Source organism: Fusarium proliferatum, assembly GCF_900067095.1.
Source record: "Fusarium proliferatum ET1 genome assembly, contig: FPRO_scaffold006, whole genome shotgun sequence".
NCBI lineage: Eukaryota > Fungi > Ascomycota > Sordariomycetes > Hypocreales > Nectriaceae > Fusarium > Fusarium proliferatum.
The window spans coordinates 796,828-824,173 of record NW_022194795.1 but is presented as its reverse complement, the minus strand read 5'-3'; the positions used below and the strand labels follow the sequence as shown (position 1 = coordinate 824,173).

Sequence of the window (27,346 nt, the reverse complement as noted above, 5' to 3'; positions counted from 1 at the left end):
CCTGAGTTGCATGAATGAATCTTTAGTATTAGGTAGGTCGGTATACTGTAGTAGGCTGTGATGGAGAGGAGGGGAACGAAAAAGAAGGCTTGCTAATAATTATCAAGATTAGGTTTGTCCACAAAAGGTTTTTAGTTTGAGCTCTGACTCTGACTCTGACACTGGCTCTGAGGTATAAGCGTGCGTGTGAGAAGTGTCTGGCTTGAACACGGCCGAACATTAAAATGAGTTGGAGCTAGTGAGCGAACGAAATAATTACTTTGATCGTGCAGCAGTAGCAGCAGCAGTGATTAGCGAGTGAACATGTTGAGGTGTGATAGTGCGAAATGCCAAGCAAGCAAGTAAGCCAACAAAAGATTAGAGAGTCATTCTATTTAGAACACGACTGAGATGAGAATGAGATCCATGAGATTCATGGTCGCAGGCCGACACGGAGCCGCAACCGGAACCGGGTTCCATGGAATATCCTTCTTTGGCAAACCGAGACCAATTACGAAGCCTTTGGTTCGCTGTGTAACTTGTCACAAAAATGAACGAACCCAGAAACAGGACATGGACTAAAAAGAGAAACATGGTTTGAGTTGAACACCACTAACTAAATCATGAATGCGTCACCTGTAATACACACTGCATTAGCTACCTACGAACCGCTCGGGGCTCGCGGAGACCTACATACACTGCTAGACGGACCCTGGCTACCTGGCCCGGCCTTTGCAGAGCTCTGCCTTTGCCTTGTTCTCTTCCGGGCCGACTTTAGGCGGCATAGCCGTGAGCGATTCACCAAGGGTAATCTTTGACGACCGTCATAGTCACTGTGTCGTTCATGGGACGAAAGGGTGATGAAACCGAACCATATGATTTGATTCTTGCTCACCAAAATCATACACTGACAACTTTGCCTACCTACCTGCGTAAGCTAAATTAGTACCTAATTGTCTCCTTTGTCTACTCGCAGAAGCAAGACCCATCACCAGACATGATAGCCCATAGAAACAAATAGTGCAGGACTTAGAAACAGGCCATCTGCCATCTGTAGATATAATTTTTTTAGAATGCTCTAAGATGTGGCTCGTCAGATTGGAAATCCTTCCTCTCTTATTCACCCTCATCTTCGAGAAGCTTTTGGCGGGGATAATCTGGGGTGACTTAAAATACTACGCACGTGACCTTTAACTCCAACTTGGACTCTTCAATCTCATCTCGTGCAGTGCATCAAGGAACCCCACGAACCAACCCATCACCACTTCGAATACATAGGCACCTATTAGAGCCCCCGATTTTTGGCATTATTCATCCCTTCCGACCTCAGAAAGAAGATTCCAGACCATGTCGTCCATCGCTGAAATCGAACAAGAGAAGAAGACGTACCAAGAACAAGTACGACCCCCATCCTATCATCCATGATATGTCATTCATACTGACCCCTTCTCTCTAGTTCGATATCGTTCTCGGTCAGCTACGCGATGACCCCGATAACGTCGAGCTCAAAGCTTTAAAGGACGAGTTGAACAGCTTCATCGATCTTCTCAATGAACAAATTGCTGAGCTCAAGCCTGCCCAGGCGCCCAAGCCCGCCCCCAGAGAACCATCACCGCCACCTCAGCCTGAGAAATGGTCTCGCGAGAACCATCCAGCCTTTAAGAAAGCAGCTCCAGTGGAGGAAGAGAAGCAGGCTCCTGCAAACTATCAGGTCAACGATACAATTCTAGCCAAGTGGGTTTCTGGTGACAAGGCTTTCTACCCAGCGCGCATTACATCTATCACTGGATCCTCAACAGACCCTATCTACACCGTCAAGTTCAAGACCTACGATAACACCGAGACCTTGCGGTCTCGCGATATTCGACCTGTGTCAAACAAGCGAAAGGCGGACGGTACGCCAACAACTTCAGCACCAGCAACACCTCCGGCCCCTGGACTGGTTTCATCAGCGGGCGCGACAGTATATCCTGAAGCGAAGAAGGCAGCCGAGCAAGATGGTGAAGTAAAGCCTCCCAAGGCCAAGAAGATCAAGGCCAAGAAGGAACTCGAGAAAAACAAGAATAAGTGGCAAGAATTCAGCGCAAAGTCCAAGTTTGGAAAGAACCAAAAGAAGGACAGCATGTTCCGTACTCCAGACGGCGTCCACGGTAGAGGTATGCATTTCTGTTCCGTGTATCCATGAATCAGACACTAACTTGTTCTCAGTTGGCTTTACAGGCTCTGGCCAGGCCATGCGAAAAGACCCCACTCGAAGCCGTCATGTCTATCAAATGAACGATGAGCTAGACTAATCACCTTTCTCTCTTGGCAGGGCACTCGATTCGATACTCAAGAGCACACAGGGGCGTTCGGGAAGTCTCAGAAGCTTATTGCTTTGTTTGGTAACATGCCTTGCATTTGATCACAGCAGAGGCTAACGACTTGTCTTTCTGGCGTTTAATCCAGTTCTTCCTTTTCAGACTCAAGTATATAGGAGCGACGCGGTCTATGTTTATAGACTAGCCGGTGTTAATCAAATGATGTTACATGAGCACACAACACCTCTCCCCCTCGGCTTTGGGTGTTTTACTAAGTTGGGCTGGCAGGAATCGTTATTGTACAAGTTGCCTGGCAGCCTAGTAGAAGTTCGGCGACTATTTACCACTAAGATCGATCTTGGGGCAGATGTCTTGTGCTATCTTCAAAAAGGCACCCGCCCTCTCACTCGTAGGTTCTGCCACTACTGTGGGTTTTCCTCTGTCCCCATCATCTCCAATATTGGGATGTAATGGGATGTCACCTAGAAAATCGATCTGGTGCTCTTGACATAACTTCTCAACCCTTGCATTGGAACCAAAGATATTGGTTTCTCCGTGGCAATGAGGGCATGTGAACAAGGACATGTTCTGTACCAAGCCAAGGATATTGACATCAACTGTTTTGAACATGTTGATACCTTTGACAGCATCTTTGGTGGCAAGAGTATGAGGAGTTGTGACGATGACAGAGCCTAGTGGTTGTTAGTAGAAACAAACGTGACATGTCATAGAAACGCACCATCTAAAATAACCTGCTGTGTTATGGTCAACTGTGTATCTCCTGTACCTGGGGGGAGGTCTAGGACAAGAACATCAAGACCACCCCATTCTACCTCATGTAGAAGCTGCTGAATAGCCTTCATCACCATGGGGCCTCGCCAAACTACTGGTGCATTCTCGCCAACCAGATAGCCCATGGACATGGTCTTGACTCCATAGTTTGTGAGAGGGATGAGCTGATTATCTTTGTAATGTCAGTCCATGCTCAGAAGGCGTTATGAGCTCCAGTGACTGACTAGTCGATAACCTTGGTTCTCCTGAGAGGTCAAACAAGGTTGGAATAGATGGACCAAAGATATCAGTGTCCAGGATCCCAGCACGAAAGCCAAGACGAGCAAAAGCCAGAGACAGATTTGCTAGTCGCCTTTGTTAGAAAATCTCAGGTCTCGGGAGACATCTATAGATACCTGCAACTGTGCTTTTGCCTACACCACCTTTGGCTGAAGATACTGCAATGACTTTCTCGACACCGATGATTTTGCGACGGACTGGACGTTTACCCCAGGTCGGCGGCGTTCCTGACCGAGGGAGACCCTGGAATATTATCAGTCATACTCTAACCTGATGGTACTCAGCACTGAAGAAAATTACTCACTAATGGATTTTCATGTTGCAGCGCCCGGAAGCACTGAAAGAGTCGGGCAGATGTTGGACGCATACTGAGAGTATTTATGGCCTTAGATGGGATATAACTAAGAGCCTCGGCGTCCTAAGATTGAACTCCTCAGTTCGAAGTGATAGGGAGTGTTTTTATGTCTATAGTGTCTAAACAAGTAACATATTGAATTGTCTACTCATAGAATGTCAAGGATATACGAGTGAACCACATAAGGTGTCATATGGAATCCATCGACGCTGGGAGTTTGAGCTAGCGGACTGCCTAATACGGGGCTCACTCCACTAACACTAAGTTGCGACGATTCTGCCAACTGCCACCGCCTAAAAGTTCAAGGCCATTCCTCAGAAAATTTCCAACGTGGGGGCTTCTGTTTGTTTGTTAGTGGAAGACTTGACAATTGAACCATTAAAATGGCCAAAGCAAAGGGCCGCGCAAAGCAGTTTCAAGACTTGGACGAGCCTATCGCCAAGGGTAAGTTACTACACTGCCATATAACCTATAGTTCCTAATCATCAAAAGACTACGACCCCGAGGCCAATGTCGAAGTTAGTGAGGATGGCAGCGGTAGCGAAGAGAGCGAGGACGAGAACGCGGGTACTGAGCACTATGTTTCTGTCGGAAAGAGTAAATTGAGGAAACAGGATGGTCTGTCACTCGGTCCCCAGTACCGAGGCTCTCGAGTTTCGCGAGATGCGCTTGAAGAAGAGAGCGAGTCCGAAGACGAAAATGAGGACGAGGAGTCGGGCGATGAGGAATTCGACGACCCTGAGACCGCAGATCTAGCACGCGACGAGGCTGAGGCCAACGACTCAGAAATCGAGAGCGACGACGCCCTTGGCGAAAGCGACGAGGAGCGCTTCAAGGAGTTTACTTTCCGAGGAAGCTCGAAGCCCAAAAAGCCCGTTAACAAGCGAGCTACTGCTGCTGACTACATGTCTTCTTCCGATGAAGGTGGCGCTGATGTTGGCGAAGATGAGGATGACGAATCCGAGTCAGATGAGGACGACATGGACGATGGCCTTGACGCTCTGGTCGATGGCGAGGAAGGCTCCGACGATGAGTCGGATGAGAATGGTGATGAGGAGGGCTCGGGAGAAGAGGAGGAGGAAGAGGACGACGATGATGGCAGTGAAAGTGATGAGGAAGAATCAGAGGCGAAGGCTAAGAATGCAAAACCCATGATGGCAGCCCTATCAACCCGACCCGATGTTGACAAGGGTTTGGCAATCCGTCAGCAGCGCAAGGCCTATGACGGGCTCCTTAATATTCGAATTCGCCTACAGAAAGCCCTCATTGCTGCCAACACCTTTGATACCCTCGACGCCAACCCCGAGCCCGAATCGGAGCCCTACGAGGCGGCTGAAGAGGCAGCAATCAAGCTCCTCAACACCATCAGCAGCCTTAAGGATAACTTTGGACCATCTCGAGCTGGTGAAAAGCGCAAACGTGAACTAGATGTGTCTATGGCCACAAGCGAGATCTGGGAGCAATTGCAAGCGGAGGAACAACGATCTATCAAATCTAGGGAGGATCGCCTTGAGAAGTGGTCTCGCAAGGTGCAGTCTGTTAATATCACAGCACCCAAGGGGCTCGAGTCGCGAAACAAGACTCTTGTCAGTGCCCTCAAGGAGCAGCTCCTTGACCCCGATAACCGTCTTGCCAAGCGCTCTCGCGTTCCTCGTTCATGTGCCCCTGCGCAAGCAGCCAAGGGTGCATCGGAGGACAGCAACATCTATGACGACGCCGACTTCTACCAGGTTCTCTTGAAGGAGCTTGTGGACCAGCGCACAGTGGAGGGTTCATCGGGAGCTGGAGCTGGAGCTGCCGTCCCCACGGTCGTCCTCACAGCAGCCAAAGATGTCAAGTCACGAAAGAATGTTGACCGCAAGGCCAGCAAGGGCCGCAAGATGCGCTTCACGGTTCACGAGAAGCTGCAGAACTTCATGGCACCTGAGGACCGACGTGCGTGGGAGCAGGGTGCTATTGACCGCTTCTTCGGCACGCTCTTCGGCCGCAAGATGGAGCTGAACGAAGACGAGAGCGAGGATGACATGGATGTTGATGTTGAGGAGGCAGGACTCCGGCTGTTTAGAAACTAAACGGGGACGGACATATGAAAAAAGTTGTAATTGTAGATGTCATAGACTGTTGCTTAAGCATTACCAAAATACCAGGTACAAAGAAACATGGTCATCAAAACAATGTGAACTCCTAGGTGCACCAGTGGTCCCCCCAAAGTCTTGGTTGTTGAAGCTTCCTCCTCCTCTGTATAGCCATTTATTCGCATATATGCTCGATAAGTAGGCCATAAATGCCAGAAGGAAAAGGCGAGCGCAGCTTGACGAGTTGCGTCATCAAACGGACGCCGGATAAAGATGAGAGCAATGAGGTTACTCGTAAGAAGAAGGCCACCGAATGACTGAAGAATCAGAGCGGCCGGTGGAGGAAGCGGTTGAAGTTGTGATGAGGGTTTCAGGATGAAGGTCAAGGCAGCCGGGGTCTCAATGAGAGCGTGGATGAGGAAGGGGACCGTTGCTGTGAGCAGCATGATGATGATGATCCGATACTGGAGTGGTCAAGTTATCAGACGTCAACGATAAGGAAGAGGAGTGGAATCTAGACAACGTTGCGATTTCCAAGATGAGATATATGTGTTACAGGTCCTGGCTTACTAAGCTACGGATTTGCTGACCATACCCACGGCCAAGACAAGGATGAGTGAGGTTATACCATCGATGCGCTGAGCCCGAACTTTTCATGAAACCGTAGTAAGTTATGTAGTAGGTTTGTCCAATTTATCTCGAGGTTGTTGCACAGTTGCCAGATGTGCTTCTAGCGTATCCCAACCATAACGGCCTACAAAACAAACAACTCAATTGCCTGGACACAGAACCTCAAATCTTCATTATCAAATAGTACATTACTAACTCAATTCGTATCTCCATTTTGAGCGCCATATTACGCCACCAGATATATCCAAGACTATCTGAAAGTCAGTGTACAGGAGGGGATATCATATCTAAATACTAGCAATATACAAAATACTTAGCTAAGCATGCTTGGCTAATACATCTCCTTGAACTGAGGAAAGACAGTGCCATCGACTCCAAACATGCCGCCGTTGGACGCTTCGGAAACCTCGGCATTCGGCCCCTGCTGTCCCTCATTATCGTTATATTGGAATCCATTCAACCCTACATAGCCCTCGAACATTCGTGACATCTCGGCTTGAATTCGTGATCCGTTCTGAGCCATTGAGTCTGGGGTGGCGGCTTGTGATTGCTGACCAGGAATAGATGGCTTGCGGAACGGCTGCTGTTGTTCCATATGGCCTCGAGCAAGCCCTATCATGCCCAACGCTGCTGTTGACTGGGGGTCGTCCTCAGCATTAAGTCCGAATCGCGGTGCCACGTCTTTGAGTGATCTTATTGTCCGCCAAAGTCGCTGCGATGCCCAGCTCTTGGCGGATAGATCCTTCACCAGCTCGAGAGCCATATAAAACTCCTCACGGCAGGAAGCGCTGAAGCGGACCGGGGCATGAACGGATGCGAGGAAGACGACCGCAATCGCTGATGTGAGGAATTGATGGTAGAAAACCTGTACACGTCTGTATAAATTGGTTGTGTTGTTCAGGTGGCTAAGGTATCGGATAGTGTCTTTGGCGATGTCAACTACACGTTCTGATTGTGCAGGATGCGCCATGATGCTTGTAGCGCTATGCAACACAGGCGTGTAAAGCCAGATCCGCATCTGCATATTGTTAGCCTATACCGACTGAGTCTCGAGAACAACACTTACTTGATTCAGGCGTAAATATGTCCAGATTCGTAGGCGTTGTAAATTATAAGACGGAGTTGACGTTATATGCTTCTCCTTGTCCCAGTTACGAACCTTGACCTCTTCGGGAATCTGTTCATACCACTGTAACAACTCCTGGTCGACATTCTCCAGTTCCGCCGAGCGCAAATCGCGTGCCAGAACCGGTCCAAAATGAGCTACTTGTCGCCACACCGTTGCACCTATTCTCGAATAGGTGATCATGGCCACAAGATAAGGATATTCCTCCTTAAAAATTTGTTAGTTAAGACTGGGGCTCTGGGTTTATCAAATACTAACTGGAAATGGCAGTTCTGAATCGATTTCTTCATCTTGAACGACGAAAGGTAGCCCAGTTGCGAAAGCCCATCGCCTATCTAGCACATATGCCGACCAGAAGCTGACGAGAGCATTCTTACGTTCTTCTTCATCCTGAATCCTCATCAGGCCTGTTCTTTGATGAATGCCAAGCTCTAGACATAATCGTGCGACATGACCCATGACTCGCCAAGCCAATACTTCATCGTTGGAGAGAAATCTATACCCAGCAACAAGAGCCAGGATTGGTAGGGTTGCAACATCCGCAGCCTCAGCCATGAGCTTCCGGTTGAGCACCGTTTCCATGCTCTCAAACAAGCGAATGGCTTTATCGCTATGCCCATGCTCTTCTACCACTAGAGCACAGCACATGATGATTTTGAGCTGTAGAGTCTTGTCGTCGTTGACAAGTTCTCTGGGGCTTTGTTGTCGTAGGGTTTCGAGAAATGTGGCCATGTTTTTGGCATGGGTTATCACGGTTTGAATGTTGAGCACTGGGTACATGATACCGATCTCTTCCTCGTGCAGACGACACAGGCGAATCATTTCGTCCTTGTCGAATTCGTGGAGGGGATCCCTTGGTCGCGTCGACATGGGGCCCAAGCCATCATTCAGGTGTGGATTTTCCTCGTCTGATATGCCTTTGTAACCCATGTTGTTGATAGTATTATTGGCAACGTCGAGACTGAAGGCCATACTTGTTGGGCCCCGGAAAGAACCGTATTTCGAGATGTCCTGTCGGTTAAGTGAAGTAGAGCTATGAGAAGGTGAAGGGGCGACTGCCGGCGTGCCGTGGCCGTGGGTCATTGTCCGGTCACCGAGTGAGGAATATCGGGCAGGTTCGGACTGAAGGGCCTTGACGGTTTGGTGAAGCCAGCCGACTTCTTCTTGAAGGCGGCCTAGTTGTGATGTGACCTGCTTGAACTCGTCGGACTCCTTAAAGTTGCCGGAGCAGCAGTTCGGGGCATATAGACAGGCCAAGTTGAGGTTGCCGCATCGTTGGCAGGGAGTTTCGCCATTACATTTTATCTTTCGTCTCTTGCATTCATTGCTATGTGTTGTTAGCATATGCGCTCGTTAGGAGCCAAGATAATGCAGTGTTATACTACGCGGTCGCGGCGAAGATGAACACATTCAATGGCGGAAGCATACTGACCAAGCTATTGATATGTACTGTCATGGTGAAGAATGCAACGTTAGCCTGAGTGATCTTCAAGTATAGTGACCCGGGGAGTGGCATGAGAATGAGTGGGATCAAAGGGCTGAAACATGAGTGGGTTCGGATTGCCGACCCAGCCGTCTGGGTTCGTTTATGTTGTGCAACAAGGAGGCCGAGATGTTTGATGTCCGAAGACTCGAAGGACTCGATAGGCGAGTATCGTGCACTCTTGTGTAGCCCTCTCAAGAACGGACCCCTCTATGGCCGTCACGAAGTGCGTCCCTATCCTTGAAAGATGCCTCACCTCATCTCATCCTTGTCTCATGTGATCTCATATCATAATGGCCCAGGGGTTGATAGTAGATGTAACGAGATGGTCAGAACTCACTCTGTTTCTTTTACTTCTTGTTTGCTTTGATCCATTGCCTTGACCATCGTCTGTCGACTTCCTCTTATTGGCATTGGACGCGCTCGCACCGTGAGCGGAATTGTCGCCGACAGAGGCGGAACTTGGACTGGCATGATTCTCGTAAGCAATAGGAGCACCCGTAGAGGCTCCCACGGCGCTCCCGGGGGTACGGGCTGGAGTCCCGCCTCGCCCGGCGCCGGAGCCGGGGCCGAGAGACGGGCTCGAGGTTGGATTCAATACAGGAACTTGGGCAAGGAACCGAAGGTCGCTTGCTTGTGTCTCAATCTGCTCCATTGTGCCGAAATGGCCATCGACTGTGGCGGAGTCGTCGGAAAGGTGAGAGTGAGAGAGCGATTGATGAGACAATATCTGATGATGAAGAGCGTGAGGGTGAGTGTAGGGTGAATTTGGCTGCGATTGAGGGTGAATGTGATGATGAGGGTGGTGGTGAGGGCGAGGGTGATTGTGAGCGCGAACTGCTAGAGGTGACGCGAATTGTGCATGCGTAAAAGGTATTATCACTGGACTTCCAGTTGGGTCATGGTCGGGGGCCACTAGGTCGGTAGCAGTATGGGCAACAGGGCCCGGGCGCTGAGAACTGCGCCTACGCCAACGCCAGGTGCCACCATGACCGTCGTCCCCGGGTATGCTCTGGTTGCCAGGATCTAGCGGTATACCCACGTGACCCGGATATTCTGAAGTGATAGGAGCGGAATGAACGGCCCTGCCGCCGTGGAAATCATCGGCTTCAATCGCTTGGTGCCGCTGAATAACACCTCCATCCATCTCCATCTCCATCTCCATCTCCCCCTCAGCATCCCCCACACCGAAGACGTGATAATAGCCCTCCAGCCTTGCTTCCCTTCAGTAATCACCTGAAAACTGAACCGTTGTCTATTCTCTCCCGTGCGCGCAACGCTAAGAAAGAGCAATGCCGGGAAAGGGAATTCCAACCGGATCCAACCAGGAGCGTCCCTCTTAGAACTGTCGGATCCGCATGGACTGACCCAGAGTCTCGGAGCCGAAACCTAATCAAATTGCGTCCCGTTCACAGGGGTAATTTCGATTGGGCAACAATTCCAATGAGGCCGGTGCTCTAGATCTAAGAGTCCTGTGCTCCTGTGCTGGCCTGTCGTTGCAGATTCCTCAGTAACGATTGAGTGTCTGTTGTGAGGATATCCGTATTGGTGTCGTCTCGGTATCCATACAGTTGAAAGCTGGCGGTCGCAGCAACAACCCAATATGATAATGACGGAGAACAATTGTCGAATCTCCCGGGTCTGCCAGGAGATGTTGAGCTCGGATTTCGATGACAGCTCTTCGATCTCTCGTTTACTGGCAATTCTTCTTTCGTCGTGATATGCGATACTTCTTTAACATAATCGTTGATGGGGATCTCGCTCAACTTAAACAACTATACCGGCTGTTGAATACTCAACGGCGAACTCTACACAGCGCTCACCTCCCTTGCTCTCTGCCTTACCTGTGGAGATTGACCACCGCTCTAGCTTCCTTTGGACATTGTCCTCTTATCACGCCGCACGCCTAGCTTCATAGTCACAGTTTGGATGCCCTCTTGGCGGAGACTCCTCACCTGCACGCCGTCAAGTTACTCAAGGGGCATACAACCCACCCTACCTAGTTACCTGACAAGGCCCTGACCAGACGTCAACTAGGCGGCTAGGCCTATGCCTATGTAGCGTGGCCCTGATCCGAACCGTCCGGTATCGCACACGTTCCACGCCTTACGCTCAGAATACTCTTCTGGGCCATGGCACGCATCACAAAAGTTTCAAGGATGGAGAGACATTAGTAACTCCTCTTGGCCATCCTAGATCTTGAGTCAGAACTTGTAGATTATAAACGAAGGTTTCTCTCTCATGGCGTCTAGGAGCTACCCATCGACAGCCACAAGTATAAAAGCTTCGGTTCTCGAATTTGGGCTCAAGCCTCTTCCCCACGGCCGGGTCAGCAACCCCCGTCTTGCGCGCCGTGCACAAGAGCTTAAACCCCCGATACGTGCTTCACTTCTCATACGACCGCAAATCGAGCTCGTATCATGTAGATATTACATAGCAGGTGTACCTTCATCAACTATCTGCGGCAAACTTCATTAACTACCATGCTAGTGTGGGTGGGGCCTCCGTCAAACCTGCAAGCCACAGGGTGCTTCATATCGAGACGAGTTCCTGTTTCGGGACGCCCTCGTCTTTGAATCTCTTCCGATTGGGCTCGCTATTGTTTCGTCAGCCGGTGGCTGTCAAAATGCCTTGGAACTCGTGGGATGACCCTGTCTAGTCAAGCTTTTTGTCTCCTGAGGCCCCAGCCATCCCTACAGCATATCCAGCATAGAAGCATGTTTCAAAGATGAGGACTCGGAAGTCTTTAGCCCTGTCGATGCCACGAGGTTGAGGATCGTTTCGCCCACTTTGTTAGTAAGTCCAAGCTGAAAGAAAATACGGGGCAAGAATCCACTTGATGAGTCGTCATTGCTCAAGCGCTGTAAGTTGGCGCGGCAAGTTCCTTGTTCATCCTCGTGAGTTGACATCTTGGCGACAGCTAATCCACTTCGAGGCTGTTTCTCGCGGATGTCACCTCAACTATGTGCTGATCTTTTAACCGACCACATGGCATAGCGTTCAGTGTCAAAACTGGCGGCGCTTTTGTCAGTCTCGGATTTCGGGAAAGGATTAAACTACGCGACAAGGCTCTTGTGATCAGATCAAAATGCTGGAGAAACACCCCCTGCCTAGTACCGGTACATGAGCATATCTTGTACCGGGAGCTCCACTAGCCTCGGTACGCAGAGCGTGAACTTTGAAGAAGATGATGCCCCTTGGTTGAACTATATCTCAGCTCCAGGACGACGAGTTTGGGCACTCTTCGCTACGTCAGAGTGGCTCGATATCTGAGCGCTCATGTGTCAAAAGAAGAGAAAAAGAAGAAGAAAATATTATCAATCCGGCATCTCGACTCAAGTGACCAGGGTCAGCTCTTTGGCTGGTAATTATCTTTGATTAGAAAGCCATTTTAGGGGCCTTCTCATTAGTCTTTGATGCGTCTGTCTGATCTGTCATTTACGCCTTTCTAACGTCCTATGGGATAGGACCCCTCTTTGTTTTCCCCTTACATGCAACTAACGCTTCTTGACCCCAGTCTATACTACTGCGGTTGGCGTCAAAGTCAGGGCGGGACAAGCATTAAGAGTCATCAAGCGAATTTATTGATGAAAGCCCAATTTCTTCTGCAGTTAGGCGTATCAGGGCTGTCGTCATCGTATTTGAGGCCAATGAGCAGAAAACATTGCTCCGCCGGGTAATAACCCATCAGTCGAGACTGTCCAGTCACTGAACAAGCAAATACACAATGGGTAACGAGGATATCTGGATATGTTGACGAGTTCGCCGATCTTCATTCCTGATTTGATCAACACACCATGCGTTGGTTGTTTTAACAAGGCGCGCTTCACATTCAGCTATCATGCAGGAACAAGAACGGACCGCTCTCTCAAACCGGCAATGTATTCGGCAAAGTCTGAGGCTTGGCAACGGTTTTCTTTATATTCGGAAGAGACAAAGTTAACTTCCCATCTTAGTGTCATGTCTCTGCTAGGCACACTTGCTTACAGACGATCTTGCAGGTAACGCAATAGGAGAAAATTTCCGTTGCACTTCTCAGACCGCCACAATCCCCATGGCCTGCTCGGAACGAGGTCGTGACGACTGGTGGCATAGTTATTATGGTTCGAGCTATCCGCACTTAATAATTCTATGTAAAACCGAAAGCGAGTTGGGGGTGACAATGTTAGGACACACCCCTTGCAGCAGATGTTCAAGTGTACATAATTTCATTACCTCTACTCCTTTGTGGCTTGCTTCTCACTACTGTCAAGTAACGCCCTCGAACTGGATGATAATGAACCTTGTTCCACGACTCCATGCTAATCTAGATCTAGATGCTCCAACGATTCGGCCACAAACAACGCATACTGATCTGGCGACTCGGCCGGATCTCCGCTGGACTCACGGCCCCACTCACCATCTCCGTCCCCGATTTCACTCGGCTCAGTCTCCGTTTCAGCCGGTGTCTCTGGTGGAGTCTGTAGGCCAGGCAGGCCCGCACCATAAGACGTGTTCCGCTTCAACATGCACATTTCAACTGTGATACCAGGACCGAAAGCACAACCAACGACATAGTCACGGACTCGTCCGTCAGGCGCCATGGCATCCATATCTCTCGAACGTAGGCGATCCATGACACTGAAGATGGTAGCCGAACTTGAGTTGCCATGATTGATGTATGTGTCATAACTTGCCCTTTGGTGTTCTGGTGTGATATCCATGGCCCTCTCAGCGCCTGAAAGGATGGTAGCGCCGCCAGGGTGCATTGCCCAGTCGAAGTCAGCTGCTTTCTGGTAGTCTGGAGGGAGTTGGGGCAGAGATGCCTTGAGGTCGTTGAAAGCTGGGCCAATTGAGGCAGCAGTGAGCTTGGGGACACGAGGTGTGAGAACAACCTTCCAGCCTATCATTATGTCAGTTTCGGGCTTAGGAGAAAGATTGTGGAGATATTGAAGCTTACCGACTGGGTCAACATCAAACCCCAAGTCATCCTCAGTATCTGGTATGGTCCTGTGGTCCCAGCCGAGGAGGTCATATACTGGTTCAGAAGGTTCACCGATACCGTTGCTTAACACAGCGGCACTACCGCAGTCCGAAAACAGGCATGCGCCTATTCTTGTCTGCTGTAGCTCGTTGATGCTATCTAGCTCACTACGTACCATAGTGGTGCTGACCTCAAGTGCCACACATAGGACGCGCGCGGGCAGACCGCGTGCTTTATGACCAAGAGCTAGGTTCGCGCCTGTTCGGAGAGTTGCTAGTCCGCCGCTGCAACCAACACCGTGAAGCAAGACTTTCTCTACACCATGCGATATGCCCAGACCTTTTGCGACAAAGTGGTCGAAGCCCGGGTTTGCACTGTCTGTACATGTTGTGGCGACTATGTGGGTAATGAATCTTGTATCAATCTTGGCCTCATCAATGGCCTTTCGAGCGGCTCGAATCGCAAGAGGAACACCATCGGAGAGGAACAGGGAGTGGAGCTCTGCTATTGAGGGCGCATCTTTCTTGTTAACAGCTGGGTGGTCGGGTGTTCCAATGGACGACCGGGTGTCAATTCCGGTATATCTGTTGATTCCGAGGACTTTTTGCATACTATCATGACCTATTAGCCACTGAGGGAGGCATGTTGGGGCTGGTAGGACTCACGAAGGTGTATCGGGATAGAACTTGTCACTAAGGGTGTTGAGGCAAGTATAATCTAGGGAATATGGTGGATATTCGGCGCCGATACCGATGATGGAGAGACCCAGCTCTCCAAATGTGCCTGGAGCTGACATGACTGATATAATGAAGGTATTTGTCGTCAGAGGCGGCTGGCGCTTATATCCCCAACACTTTGTGAGGTGGAGGGGAATAGGATAAATAAGCTGCAGAAAAGCGTGTAGCGGTTAATTTAGTATGCTTGAATGGAAGATTGATATCAGGCACATTCAATTGAGGTCGCTACAGAGGAACAGAATGTCGTTGACGTGTTCAATCGCCAATATCTGTTATCTCGTTTGGCCGCGTGAGCTTAGTCGATGACGCTATCTTGATGCCAGGGCTAGGGGAGCTGCAGGTTTAGATGCAGGGGTTGGATAGATGATTGGGGGGTTACGCGGGAAAATGGTACTGATGATGGTGAGAGGGGAGAATAATAGAGGACAGAACAAGTTGTTGTGGGAAGAGGAAATTGTTTATGCAGTTGTGACACCAAAATGCAGCCAAGGTACCTCCTTGGATGTCACAGTAATGTCTCAAATATGGTTTGGAGGGGCTGCCCAAGCGAAGGGGACGTTGAGGATATGCCGAGATGAATGAAAAGTCACTGGATGATATGAGCTTCTTCTTCTGTTCAAGTGATAATTTAACAAGGTTCTCACTTGTCTTTTCTGGGATACGTCGATATTTATAAGCGTTGACTGTTTCTCAAGACGGAGAAAAGTGGTGACTAGTAGTTAATGATGGATTGCCTGTGATAACTTCAACCATCTTTGTTCATGAAACGATCGCTGAAACCTCGTTGGTTCATGCTTCTCTGAGTAAACGTCATGCCTCGGTTAAGGTGTACGTAAATGAGACCGACGGATAGAATCACGTTCCGACTGTGAAAGTATTGGGATATCTTGAACATACATATTGGTTAACGTTAGGTTAGGTCGGGTTACTAGAGTGGTCGTCCATCGCATTTCTCGTGACGAATACGAGGGAGCGAAAACACAGCCCTCTTTGCTTACACTGCATGCGAATACGTCCAAATCTCAACACCAACGTAAATCTAAATCTTTGATAGAAATATCACCCAAGGCATATTCCCTGGTGAATATTATGCTTAGCTTCACGGTTTGTGGTTGACCGTGGATTCAAGGTTACATCATGATATCGCATGTGGAATGAGACAACTTCAACCTTGCAACCCATAGTCACAGTCAAGACGACAATGCATTATCTCAGCTTCGTCTTAGAACAGCCTATTGTTCTATCAGCAACACTCCTTTTATTTCTCTATGTATTGGGAAAGAAATCACCAAAGCCCACGCGCAATGGCAAACCTCTCAGGTTGGTATTTACCCAATCTCACATACCCTATGCTCACTCATTATGCCACTTTGCTGAATGTGTGTACCTAACAGTCAACCAGAAAACCTCCAAACTCACTGCCACTGGTAGGGAATGGCATCATATTCCTTCAGCCTCGCCAACATCTTTTTTCCTGGTTCCACCGCTGTGAGCGCCTGTATGGTTACGAGACTCTCCATATCACTGTTCCTACTCTCCCGCCAGGTGTCATTGTCAACAGCCCCCAGAACCTAGAGTTCATCTTCCGCCATGAGGGAATCTTTGAAAAGGGAGACTTCTTCAAACAGCGATCTTGGGACTTATTCGGCCATGGCATCATCAACGTGGACGGCGAGTTCTGGCGTCTGCAGCGCAAGGCTGGTCTACGGTTCCTCTCAGCAGCTGCCTTGAAGACTCTGACGAGTGACCGATTACCAGAGTACCTAGAACAAGCCATCCGCGTCCTCAAGGGAAAAGAAGCTGGGAGAGATGTAGTGGACTTACAGGCCGTGATCCACGAAGTGACGACGCAGCTGATGGGACGAATGGCATACAACATGGAGATGCACGCTGACGATAATTTTACCGTTGCTTTTGAGCATGCCTCAGGGGCCACAGCCGAAAGGTTCCAGAATCCACTATGGTTTATGACAGAAATGTTCTTTGGAACTCGAATGCGACGTTCTATCCGAACTGTCAAGGCCTATGGGCAGCGGATCGTCAAGAGTGCAGTGGCTGATCGCGAAGAAATGGAGGGAAAGACTCAGTCCGATGCGCCAGGAAGTCTCATTCAGTCTTTATTGGATGCAATTGGCGACGACGATCTTGTAGCAGATGCTGCACTGAACTATCTTTCGGCAGGGAGAGATACCGTTGCTCAGGCACTTACGTGGACGCTATATTTACTCATGAAGCACCCCGAAGTGACCAGCAAGCTATGCCAGTCGATCCAAGACCTACGAGATGAAATCAGAGACCAAGATCACTCTGAGAACGACCCCGATCTTCTAACCCCGGTACGACTCCCCTACGTGCTAGCAGTCTTCTACGAAACCCTCCGCCTTCGACCTCCCATCCCCTTCGAGATCAAACAAGCTCAACAAGAAACAATCCTTCCCGACGGAACATTCCTCCCAAAAGGTGCTGTCGTGCTATGGTGTGCTTGGGCAATGGGCCGCTCTCACACAACTTGGGGTCCTGATGCAGATGAGTTTCGCCCAGAGCGATGGCTAACTACGTCTCCATCTGGTGATGTGACAGTCATGCAGCGTTCAGCAGCTGAGTTTCCTGTCTTCAATGGTGGACCTCGGGTGTGTCTAGGGAAGAAAATGGCAGAGTTGGTTGCTGTACAGACATTGGCTAGGTTGGTACCTCTATTTGACTTCAGACCTGCTTTCGTAGGCGAGAGAGTGAGCAAGAGTAGTTTGACTCTTCCGATGGAGGGTGGTTTGCTGGTGTATGTGCATGCTCGAACGACCTCCGACATATTGTAGAGAATATCCTCTAAGAAACAAACTTTTATTACCCCTGGTATCGCTATATATAGAGTACGCCTAGTCAAATGTAATCTTGGATCCTGCAAATGCCGCTGTCTTCTCTGCATCTTTCGCTTGCTTCCTGGCTGCCCAGCTAGGATGCAATGGTCCCTCATCATCCTTCTTTGGAGGCGGCCTCTTCACCTCGGGCTTGCTCTCCGCTCCCTCACTACCGCCTTGCCTGGCCGCAAGAGGATTGCGAATGCCCTTCTTCCAGGGCGTTCGCGGCCCATCTCCTGGCTCCACAGCACCACGCTTACCATCCCATCCAGAATCACGCCCGCGTTGTGTTTCCCAAGCAGGCTTTTGTAAGTGCTTTGCCTTGTTACCGAATTTCTTCTCCCAAATTGCCTGGCGGGCTCGTTGGCCGCGACGTTTCTTTGCTGGGGCAACATCAACGTCGGAGGCGGACTCAGAACCTGAGATGTAACCACCCATGAGTGTGGGTAGGAAGGTCGATTCACGAGGACGAGCGGGTGCTGATGCCTTGTCCTTGCTCTTTTTCTTCTTGGCTGGAGGTGGCGAGGGCGAAGCTGAGACAGAAAGCTCTTCATCATCATCATCATCTTCTTCTTCTTCTTCATCTTCTGATTCGGAACCGAGCTCTGGTGCGGCGTCTGAGCTAGAAACGGATATGTCGTCTAGATTGACCTTCTCTTTGCCCTTGAAGCGCTCGAATCTCTCGTCGTCGAAATCGTCTTCGTCTTCAGAATCGGAAGAGCCGCCCAGCAAGTGATCATACTTGGACATAGACTTCTCTTCGTTCGCTTCATCTTCACTGTCAAGCTCTTCAGGCTCCTGAACAGGATCATCATGATCTGAGAATCCCTCGAATTCCGACTCTTCCACTTCAACCTCAGCCTCATTCTCAATTGACACTCGCACGTCTTCCTTGGCAGCTGTAGCCTCAGGCTTGGGCTCCCCTTCTATCCTATCGGGCGGTTGCTCCTCTTTCTCTTCCTTCTTGGACTTTCGTACGCGTTTCGCCTTTCCGGGTAGAGGGACGTCGAGGGCCTGGCAGAAGGTGGTGATGGCGCGGGTGATGGCCTGTTTGACGAGTTCACGATTATATAGTGCACTGGTAACATTGTGTAGCGCAGCCTGTTCTTCGGGAGTAAGCTCGGGTTTGGGAACGCCGGTGCGAACCTCTTCGGGGAGGTCGGTCGATGCAGCAAGGTCTTTGACTTTGAGGATCGACGAGTAGAGGTGAGCGCGCGCTGTTTGGTGAAGATCAAGAGACTAGACAATTCTGGTTAGAGGACTATTGATCGAGACCCTGTGCCTTGTGAAGACTCACCTTCAAGACCGTCACCTCTCGTTCCAATCTTTCCTTCTTATCAGGCTCAACTCCATCTTCATGAAGTCTTTTACTGTATCGCTGGCGCTCTAGGCCCTTTGCAGCCTTGAGTGCCTTGGAGACATCATTACAGTGCTTTTCAAGCTTATCCCCAAGATTGGGCTCCCCGCGCTTTCGTTTTGGCATTGTCTGACCTTTTTATGTTGTTGGAAAACCGCTTCCGCAGTGTCGCAAAAAAGTTCTATATCGGAGCCGCAACGAAACTTCCATTAGTGCGATAGATAACGCGATTACTGTGCATAGACGCAAAAGTTTGCGGACGTATCACAGTGCGAATTGGGGCACCGGGGGATGGTGGGGATTTCGACATTGAACCGATTTGTATGCGGGGGATGCGGCACCGATTATTAATTATCCATGTCCATTATAACTTTGATGGAGCTAGTATCGGATTGTGCATATAAAGAAGCTTGATAGAAGTTTATAACTATTCTTGATGACGGGATGGGTTGGTCTAAGCAACACTACCTACTAAGTACCTGTACTGTAACGTACCTACGTGTAAGTGATCTGAAAGGGAGATTACCTACCAGTAGATTCTGCGGCGAAGTCAGCATACTAATATAATCTTTCACAAATATATCCTGTTTGAGCCTCAGACAGCTTTGGTTCTTACTCGTGGTTCATCTTCCACTCCCTCGGACTTGGGCCGAGTATAATTCAGTAAGAGCAATAATGATCCTCGTCTTGATATCGTGGTATTCTCATCCTAACACGTCATCCGGGTTCTATGTCAATGGTATACCCGCGGTATTGTTCGGTTATGATGTTTCAAGGAACTTGTTGATCCTACCCAACTATGTGGCTGGCTAACCGCCAAGCGGTGTATGTAATGTCCATTTGAAAAGCACGATACAAGTCGAGCGAGACGAGCCTTTGTCACCATAACCTCGGATATACCACACAAAATGCTTCGCCTCAAAACGCCTACACACTACCAATTGGACCCTGAACAGAGGTTTTGAGACTGGGCGTGAATTAAGTAATGCCATGCCGCTCGAAACCCTGTTCTCAGGAGGACCTTGCGTAATGACGAGGCAATTCGGAGCGTGCACGTTGTTACATCTCGCAATCCGAAGGGCTCTACGTTCAGTCCGTTCGGCTCGGTTAGTTGCCGGCCAGTTATCGTAGACAGGTTTGCAAACTCATCGAGCATCGTCGTCAATCAAATCAATGAGCTGCCGTTGGAGAGATGCCTTGTGGATCTAGACTGGATCGCTGACAGGGGAGAGAAATGCACTTCCGCAACTTGAAGTCCGGTGATTGAGGAACAATTCAGCATAGCTTGGCAAGCTCAGCAAGCTCAGCCGTGGGGTTTTAAGACATGGATTAGGCGTAAGAAAATAGTCGGGATGTGGACAGGCAGAGACTAAGACGATGATTCTGCAGGCCACTGAGAGCAGGCTGTGTTTCTCGCACATCTAAAGCCGGGTGAGGTAGCCAACCACTAATCATGATGTTATCTGAGGATACGACCTTGCGAGTTTTGCATTTCCGCCCAAACAGTCTCAAACATTTACAGTGTCTCCTTTCGTCGATGTGGGATTCTTGGCGAGGAATAATAACTGGCAACAAATAGTAAAAGTCGGGTGATATTGGCGGGGACCTCTGGGGGACCATCTTCGAGATGGAGTGTTGGAGTAACCCTGTTGGAGATGGAAGTCAACTCTATCGAGGCGTCGGTACCTGTTTCTTGCCGTGCCATGGGGTGATTGATATGATGAGGTCTTCAAGACAAGACAAAGATGGGGGGTTGATGCCTCAGCAGCATCTTTGTCTTAGTACCTTTTGCATGCCTAATGACGTGCCTCTTGAGAGGTTTATGGTGAGGCTGCTGTGGCTCAAGATGGCACCTTGCATGTAGGATGGGCAGACCAGAACCCCCAAATGCTCCAAATACTCCCATAGTATCATCACAACCCAACTATCTGTGCCATTTCCCCCAAGCTACCTACGGACTAGATTACAGGCAGATGGGACCGCGGACCGGAGATGCCATGAAGCATAAGGGGCCCCGCGCACCCTGCTCTTCGTCATATGCAAAAATCTCGAGATTTTGGGGTTCAAGTTGCTAGGGCTGAATCTTTGGGGGTTGGGGTTCCATGATGAAAATTTCCCATGTCTCATCAACTCCAAATTCGGAGACATGACCCAGACTATCAAGTCTTGTTGAAACCCCAACCTAATTCACATGTTTATTTTGGAATTGCATCTCTGCTACGATAAGATATGGACCCGTATCCATAGAGGTAAAGGATCCATATGTTAGCGGTCTGTTTATCGGTTGGTAGTGACGACTCCGAAAATTGGTGCCTCCTCGGAACATACTTCCTCGGGACCTACGCCGGACTTGTAAGAACCCAATGAGTGAGTGTTACCCTTGATCGACCACGTCTAGAATTTCAAGAGACTCCACTAACTAAGTAGGTAAATTAGATGAGCAGGTAGCCTTGTAAATGGACACTATCTCAAGTTGAGGCTCTTGTTCCAAGACCCATCCTAACCGCCCTAGCCGTAATTCTGATGTGTGTCTGTTGTTGAGCGCCTTCACGTTGCATTGCGTAACATGTTAGAAATGGGCCGTTATGAACGGGTTTGGTTATCTGTTGTTGAGAGAGTCAAGACAGTTCACATGTGAAATGCGACATCAGTCTGCCACGACATGAACTCATAGTCTAGTCATGGCTCAGATGAGTGAATACCCCTTGATCTACGTACATAGTATTGAGCCAATCTTCACCCCATCCACGGCGGATATCATCCTCGGATTCCTGGAAAAGTGACGTGTTTACACAGCCCGCGGTCTGAAGTTTTTCACGCCATAACCGAGGATATCAAACATGAACAGACCAGAGTTGCGGCTTTAATTAGACCGTAGCCAAGCTAAGCGCAAAGAATGTCGTAACTTTGGTATCCTTGCATCATGTCAGGACTTCAATGTCCTAGTCCCAGACAACCCTTGCTTGGTTCCTGATGACCGTCGGGGGTGGGACGGAAATAGGGTCTAGACTAGCCGGGTATTAAACAGCTCCGTATGCAGCTGTAAGGTTTGAGAACTGATGTTTTTAGGTATGATACATAGAACAGAGTTTCTTATTTTGCACGCGCGATTTAACGATAATCTGACCATTGTGTCGATATCTCGAAGCATAGAACCTTGGAGGGGTAGCAATAATCAAAGAGTGATCAGGTAGGGGTTTTCTGCGATGGAATCCATTGAATAAGGTAAGGTAGACTCTCTGTAGCCGTAGCCCTGTGGAGTCTCAATCGGCAGTGTTGACGCCTGTATCCACTACGAGCCGCGCTGATGGATCAGGTCCAGTTGCTGTTGAGCATCGATATCTTTTGTTGGCGAGGCTTGACTGGGTATTGAGTCGCGCAACTGACCAACAAGAGGCCCATGGTATTCCTCGCGTTAATACAGCATCTTAATACCTGCCGAGCGGGGTGTATCTAACTTTTAGCAGGCAACAAAAGCAAATCAGATGCCGTAGCTAGCACATGCAAGATGCAGCATCAGAAGAAGAAGCACATTTGACTCCTCGCCCTCAACGGACGACTATTTTGCATCTGATATTAAACCCGGCCCGGAACCGGAGTTGAGTTCTAGTACAAGAATGCTCCGTGAGCGCTGTATGATGGAAAGCCGGTCCTGGATTGCGGCGGCGCAAGCGGCGGCAGAACAAGCGGTTATTTGCTGACAGATTGGATACCTACAATTCAGGTACCTGCGATTTACAGGTCGTATAGACTTCATTACAATAAATACTCATCGAGATGATGTCTCCTTCTATCATGTCACTATCAAACGCCGAATGTTGACATGGAAGCATTGGTCAATGGATAGCTAAAATCTAGGTAGCCTATCAGATCGCTCCCGTTTATTACCGTCGGTTGCGTCATAAGTTGAGCTATTCATTCCACGTCCGCCCAACAACAACCTCTCAGTTTTGGTGTAGAGAAACACGAGAGCTCAGGCCTTGGCTCCTACGATGAAGAGGAGATTGAGCTTGTGACTGTTTCACGCCTGCCGTAGCCGCAGCCACTCACTTGCACATGGATTGCTTTTGGACGTGGCCAGCCCCTCATTTTCAAGCGTAAGCAAGTCCAAAGCTTAAGCTTCTTACACTGCAGCTGGAGCTCTAGCTCTCTTGAAACGGATATGGATTGCAGACCAAGTCAAATAAACACACAATGCGTCCATTCTTATCATAGCTTTGAGAGAATTGCTGTAATTGAGGTCCAGCCAGTCAATATTAGGAACCGTCCTCAATACTGTGCTGTGCGATGCTGTAAGAGCTCTTTGGTGGTTGCAGTTACAGAAGAATGAGGGGTTGCCAATCCCGAGGCACCAACAACGTCACGTTGATTACAACTCGAATTGGCTAACCTTTGTCAATGTCACCTACGTACTGTACATAGGCAGTAAGTACTAGCTAGGCGACTAAACCTACTCTCGGGATCTTGATCAGCATGTCATTAATCCGCTTCTATCAAAACAGGTCCTGAAGCGTCAACCCCGCATTTCAACAGCAGCAGCAAAAGCAACAGCAACAGTTACTGTGTTAGTTGTACTGTTGCAGCCGATAGCCCGTAGCTGAACGCGTCAACAACAAAGCAACCACTCACTGTGCAACAGCTTACAACTTTGGGCCAAGCCTGACGCCGGACTGAACCTTGGTATGGTGACGTTCCTCGGTGAGTGGCTCGGCGTCTGCCCTTCTCTTCCATCTCTGGCCTCTGGTGGAGGGTCGCCAGTGGTTCATATCGATGCGCCAGTAGATGCTGAGCTCGATCAACATCACGGCAGGTCTCGTGCTGCCTTTGATGTAGCAGTAGAGCTTCCTTTCTCTCGCCTTTCTCTCGGTTGTCGGCCCTCTTCGGAGACACGCAATGCTATTCCCCCTCTTTACTTTCCTTCCATTCATCTGAAAGAGGTATCAATAGCCCATCCTCTCTTGTTCTTTAATTCTGCCTCCCCTCCCACATCTTGCTCCTCCTTCATCATCTGAACGTGACGCAGATCGCAAAGCCTCTTTCTGTCCTCGCTTGCTACTGTATTGAACCATTGTTGAGAGACCTGCATAACAACAATATCCGTCTTGTTTCCAAGTATCAACAGTTCCGAATTCTTCCTCTTTGCTCGACCGTCAACAGATTTAGGTCGCCGTCACAGTCAGCTTTGTCTCGCCATTCAATCTCCGTTGTAAGCAGTCCCCGCTCTGGGCTCTTCTCCATCTCCATCTCCAGTCTGTAACGTCGTCTAATTGTTCGCGGCAATTAGACGCGGAATCAAGCGGGAAGACTCGAATCCTCGGATATCGATTTTTTTCTGCTTGTTGTTTTGGTAAGCTCTTCTCTGTTGATGCCCATGTCATTGCTCTGCCGGGCCCTGTATCCAGACCCAGACCAGCCCAGCCAAAGCCATACACATCCACGGGCCATGGCGGGGGCAGATCCACTGTGCCGCGGGAGGGGCCCAGCGGGAATCTACCCCCGGCTACAGTTCACACTCCTCATCTGCACACACCCTCCATGTCACCCATAGACACCCCAAGACAAGCCTCGATATCCCCCACACCATGGGACATTCAGGGCCGGGCATCCACCTCCATCCAAGTTCAAGCCCAAGCCCAAGACCAAGTCCAGCGGCCATGCCACCGGCCTCGGGTCAAACGCCGGAAGTCTTCGGTTCCTGGATCATCATGTATCATGGCTGTGGTTTGAGTGTACGGCCATAGTCGGTTGTAGTTGGTGGTGACATCCATCCATTGGAGCCATGATATTATAAAGTCCCAGCCATGCCCACATCTCGGGTCTGAATTGTACTTACACCAGACCAGTCTCAAGCAGCCCATCCTATCCATCCTCTTAGACGACGACGACGACTCACTCGAATCGAACTCGTCTTGACTTAGATCGATCTCTCCTCGAACCGAACCCACCTTACCCATTCATAATGAGCCAATCACTCAAGCAGGCAGCTGAATCAGCTCGCTCAAAGACCAGCGATGTTTTGGGAGCTGCTCGAGGTGACTCGGCCGCTATTGCCAATGACATCCTTCACACTCCTCTCATGAGGGCCGCCCTTCCCTTCATCAACGGTGGTATCAGCGGTATGGTGGCCACGACCGTCATCCAACCTGTCGACATGGTCAAGGTCCGCATTCAACTCGCTGGCGAGGGAACTGCTTCTGGCCCTAAGCCTTCTCCCCTCTCCGTCACTCGACAGATCATTGCCAGTGGAAAGGTTCTTGACCTGTACACTGGTCTCTCAGCTGGTCTTTTGCGCCAGGCCGTCTACACCACGGCCCGCTTGGGCATGTTCGACACGCTCATGGGGAACTTGTCCGCCCGAGCCAAAGCTGATGGTCGCTCAGTCGGTTTCTCAGAACGAGCAACTGCTGGTCTCACTGCCGGTGGTATCGCTGCTATGATTGGTAACCCTGCTGATCTCGCCCTCATTCGAATGCAAAGTGATGGCCTTAAGCCCCTTGCTGAGCGAAAGAACTATAAGTCTGTCATTGATGCTCTCACCAGCATCGCCAAGAGCGAAGGTGTCGGTGCTCTCTGGGCCGGTGCCGCTCCCACAGTCGCAAGAGCCATGGCTCTCAACTTTGGTCAGCTCGCTTTCTTCAGTGAGGCCAAGGTCCAGCTCAAAAACCACACCGATCTCTCTGCTCGCACTCAGACTCTCACTGCCAGCGCAATTGCTGGTTTCTTCGCCTCCTTCTTCTCGTTGCCCTTCGACTTTGTCAAGACACGTCTGCAGAAGCAATCCAAGGGCCCTGACGGCAAGCTGCCATACCGCAGCATGATGGACTGCTTCTCCAAGGTTGCTAAGCAAGAGGGTCTCGGCCGCTTCTACCGTGGTTTTGGTACATACTACGTCCGCATCGCTCCTCACGCGTAAGTCCTTCTGATACCTGGAATTGTTGAACAATTCGCTGACTTGACTTGCAGTATGGTGACATTGATCGTTGCTGATTACCTTGGCTGGATCACCAAATAAACAAACGACTCGACAAATGAGAAATGAGAACGGTTGTGCGGATAGAATTCGACACCATCCAAGGCGTTATCTGGCGTGGGGCATTCTGAATGGGATTGGATTATTTTATGGATAGGAGCTGAAGGATACCATGGCTGCTACCTTTTAGGTCTTTCTTTTCGTTATCAAAGCAGCATCCGACAAGATATTGAGTAAATGAAGAACAAATGTTAAAAAAACTCAATTTTTGAGAGAGAGAGAGAGAGTGCGTGTGATGTTTGTTGTGCAGGTCGAGTAAATTGGCTCAAGGCCGTTATTGCTTCCTTTTCTCCGTGAGCTGACTAAATGTCCAATGCAGGACCTTCCAAAAGTAAATGAAGCCAGTGCTGAACTTAGTGGCTATTGAATCTCTTTAAACCAAAATTCGATACAATAATGAAATTTCCTCTTTCGCTTGGGGAACGCCTCCGTAATTGTAAATAAGTTGTGCGTTGTGTGTGAGAAGCTCTGAAGCTTTTCCCAAGTTGTGCCGATAACGGAGTAGGGTGAATGACAACCGACATAGACTGCAATTTTTTGGATCCATGTCATGCACTAAGAAGCCGTCATCGTATAGGGGTCAGTACATCAGTTTGTGGCTATCAATGAAGCACTGAAAACGCAAGTTCGAGTCTTGCTGACGGCAAAGCAATTATCTTTTGCTGTTTCCACGGAATAATGTCTTTTTTTGGTGGTAATTTTTGGACTTTTGCAACAATGGCACACCGGTTGAATTGCCCCTCCAAACCCCTCCATCACAAAGACCTGAACAATGGGTGTTGGTAATTGGTAAACGTTTATTTGTAGCCTTTGTCTCGACGTTGTAGACACCCACGCCCCTTGTTTATTGCTGGTCTTCTGTCTGTGTCGTTAGCAAAGTCAATTGCAATTTGCTGAGAAGTCTTGATCTTGCAGGTTTTTGCAGAAGTCTTAGACAACCAGATTCAACTCATAGAATCAGTACAGGATAGACAGCACATCGCTGCAAGAGTGCTACACAAAAGAGCACACGCATACTTAAGAAATCCTCTTATAAAGATGCATCACTATCAAAGAGTGAAGAACTTAAGAAAACTAAAAGGAGCTTAGCTTATGTCTTTTTTCAATACAACCTTATATTACCGATGCCAAAAGACTCCAGAAAATACAACAACATCACATCTTGGGCTACAAAAAAGTCGGATCTGATAGATCTCCAAAAATGCAGGATTGCCGTCAGCAAGACTCGAACTTGCGTTTTCAGTGCTTCGAAGAGCCACAAACTGATGTACTGACCCCTATACGATGACGGCCTTTGTTGCTGATTAAGCAGGAAACCATTTACAGATATCTATACACCCACAGCTTCACTCAAGCACCAAAAGACTTCACCATTTGTGATATTT

At 49.2% G+C, this 27,346-nt stretch overlaps 9 protein-coding genes and 2 non-coding genes across 11 annotated transcripts; 5 read left to right on the top strand and 6 right to left on the bottom strand.

Annotated features, from left to right (window-relative positions):
• Positions 1-1,326: 1,326 nt before the first annotated feature.
• FPRO_09355 (uncharacterized protein) lies at positions 1,327-2,273 on the top strand (the record flags this gene model as incomplete). The annotated part of the gene is made up of 3 exons (XM_031232738.1): positions 1,327-1,377; positions 1,436-2,135; positions 2,188-2,273. The coding sequence occupies 3 exons, from the start codon at positions 1,327-1,329 to the stop codon at positions 2,271-2,273; spliced, it is 837 nt and encodes a 278-aa protein (XP_031082645.1).
• A 342-nt stretch (positions 2,274-2,615) lies between these two features.
• Positions 2,616-3,717, bottom strand: FPRO_09354 (uncharacterized protein; the record flags this gene model as incomplete). The annotated part of the gene is made up of 5 exons (XM_031232737.1): positions 2,616-2,971; positions 3,019-3,243; positions 3,296-3,415; positions 3,467-3,593; positions 3,655-3,717. 5 exons carry the CDS (start codon positions 3,715-3,717, stop codon positions 2,616-2,618), a joined length of 891 nt encoding a protein of 296 aa, XP_031082644.1.
• A 371-nt stretch (positions 3,718-4,088) lies between these two features.
• Positions 4,089-5,777, top strand: FPRO_09353 (uncharacterized protein; the record flags this gene model as incomplete). The annotated part of the gene is made up of 2 exons (XM_031232736.1): positions 4,089-4,149; positions 4,198-5,777. 2 exons carry the CDS (start codon positions 4,089-4,091, stop codon positions 5,775-5,777), a joined length of 1,641 nt encoding a protein of 546 aa, XP_031082643.1.
• Positions 5,778-5,830: 53 nt separating this feature from the next.
• FPRO_09352 (uncharacterized protein) lies at positions 5,831-6,226 on the bottom strand (the record flags this gene model as incomplete). Its single annotated transcript, XM_031232735.1, has 1 exon — positions 5,831-6,226. The coding sequence occupies one exon, from the start codon at positions 6,224-6,226 to the stop codon at positions 5,831-5,833; it is 396 nt and encodes a 131-aa protein (XP_031082642.1).
• A 515-nt stretch (positions 6,227-6,741) lies between these two features.
• Positions 6,742-9,674, bottom strand: FPRO_09351 (uncharacterized protein; the record flags this gene model as incomplete). Its single annotated transcript, XM_031232734.1, has 5 exons — positions 6,742-7,428; positions 7,477-7,743; positions 7,795-8,863; positions 8,965-8,972; positions 9,360-9,674. The coding sequence occupies 5 exons, from the start codon at positions 9,672-9,674 to the stop codon at positions 6,742-6,744; spliced, it is 2,346 nt and encodes a 781-aa protein (XP_031082641.1).
• A 3,646-nt stretch (positions 9,675-13,320) lies between these two features.
• On the bottom strand, positions 13,321-14,778 carry FPRO_09350 (uncharacterized protein; the record flags this gene model as incomplete). The annotated part of the gene is made up of 3 exons (XM_031232733.1): positions 13,321-13,901; positions 13,959-14,593; positions 14,648-14,778. 3 exons carry the CDS (start codon positions 14,776-14,778, stop codon positions 13,321-13,323), a joined length of 1,347 nt encoding a protein of 448 aa, XP_031082640.1.
• Positions 14,779-15,920: 1,142 nt separating this feature from the next.
• On the top strand, positions 15,921-17,532 carry FPRO_09349 (uncharacterized protein; the record flags this gene model as incomplete). Its single annotated transcript, XM_031232732.1, has 2 exons — positions 15,921-16,039; positions 16,122-17,532. 2 exons carry the CDS (start codon positions 15,921-15,923, stop codon positions 17,530-17,532), a joined length of 1,530 nt encoding a protein of 509 aa, XP_031082639.1.
• A 60-nt stretch (positions 17,533-17,592) lies between these two features.
• On the bottom strand, positions 17,593-19,057 carry FPRO_09348 (uncharacterized protein; the record flags this gene model as incomplete). Its single annotated transcript, XM_031232731.1, has 2 exons — positions 17,593-18,813; positions 18,872-19,057. The coding sequence occupies 2 exons, from the start codon at positions 19,055-19,057 to the stop codon at positions 17,593-17,595; spliced, it is 1,407 nt and encodes a 468-aa protein (XP_031082638.1).
• A 5,833-nt stretch (positions 19,058-24,890) lies between these two features.
• Positions 24,891-25,943, top strand: FPRO_09347 (uncharacterized protein; the record flags this gene model as incomplete). Its single annotated transcript, XM_031232730.1, has 2 exons — positions 24,891-25,840; positions 25,895-25,943. The coding sequence occupies 2 exons, from the start codon at positions 24,891-24,893 to the stop codon at positions 25,941-25,943; spliced, it is 999 nt and encodes a 332-aa protein (XP_031082637.1).
• A 580-nt stretch (positions 25,944-26,523) lies between these two features.
• tRNA lies at positions 26,524-26,607 on the top strand. The gene is given in 2 exon segments: positions 26,524-26,560; positions 26,573-26,607. It is a non-coding gene; the product is annotated as a tRNA-His (tRNA).
• A 564-nt stretch (positions 26,608-27,171) lies between these two features.
• On the bottom strand, positions 27,172-27,253 carry tRNA. Its single transcript is given in 2 exon segments — positions 27,172-27,206; positions 27,217-27,253. It is a non-coding gene; the product is annotated as a tRNA-His (tRNA).
• Between the last annotated feature and the right edge of the window lie 93 nt (positions 27,254-27,346).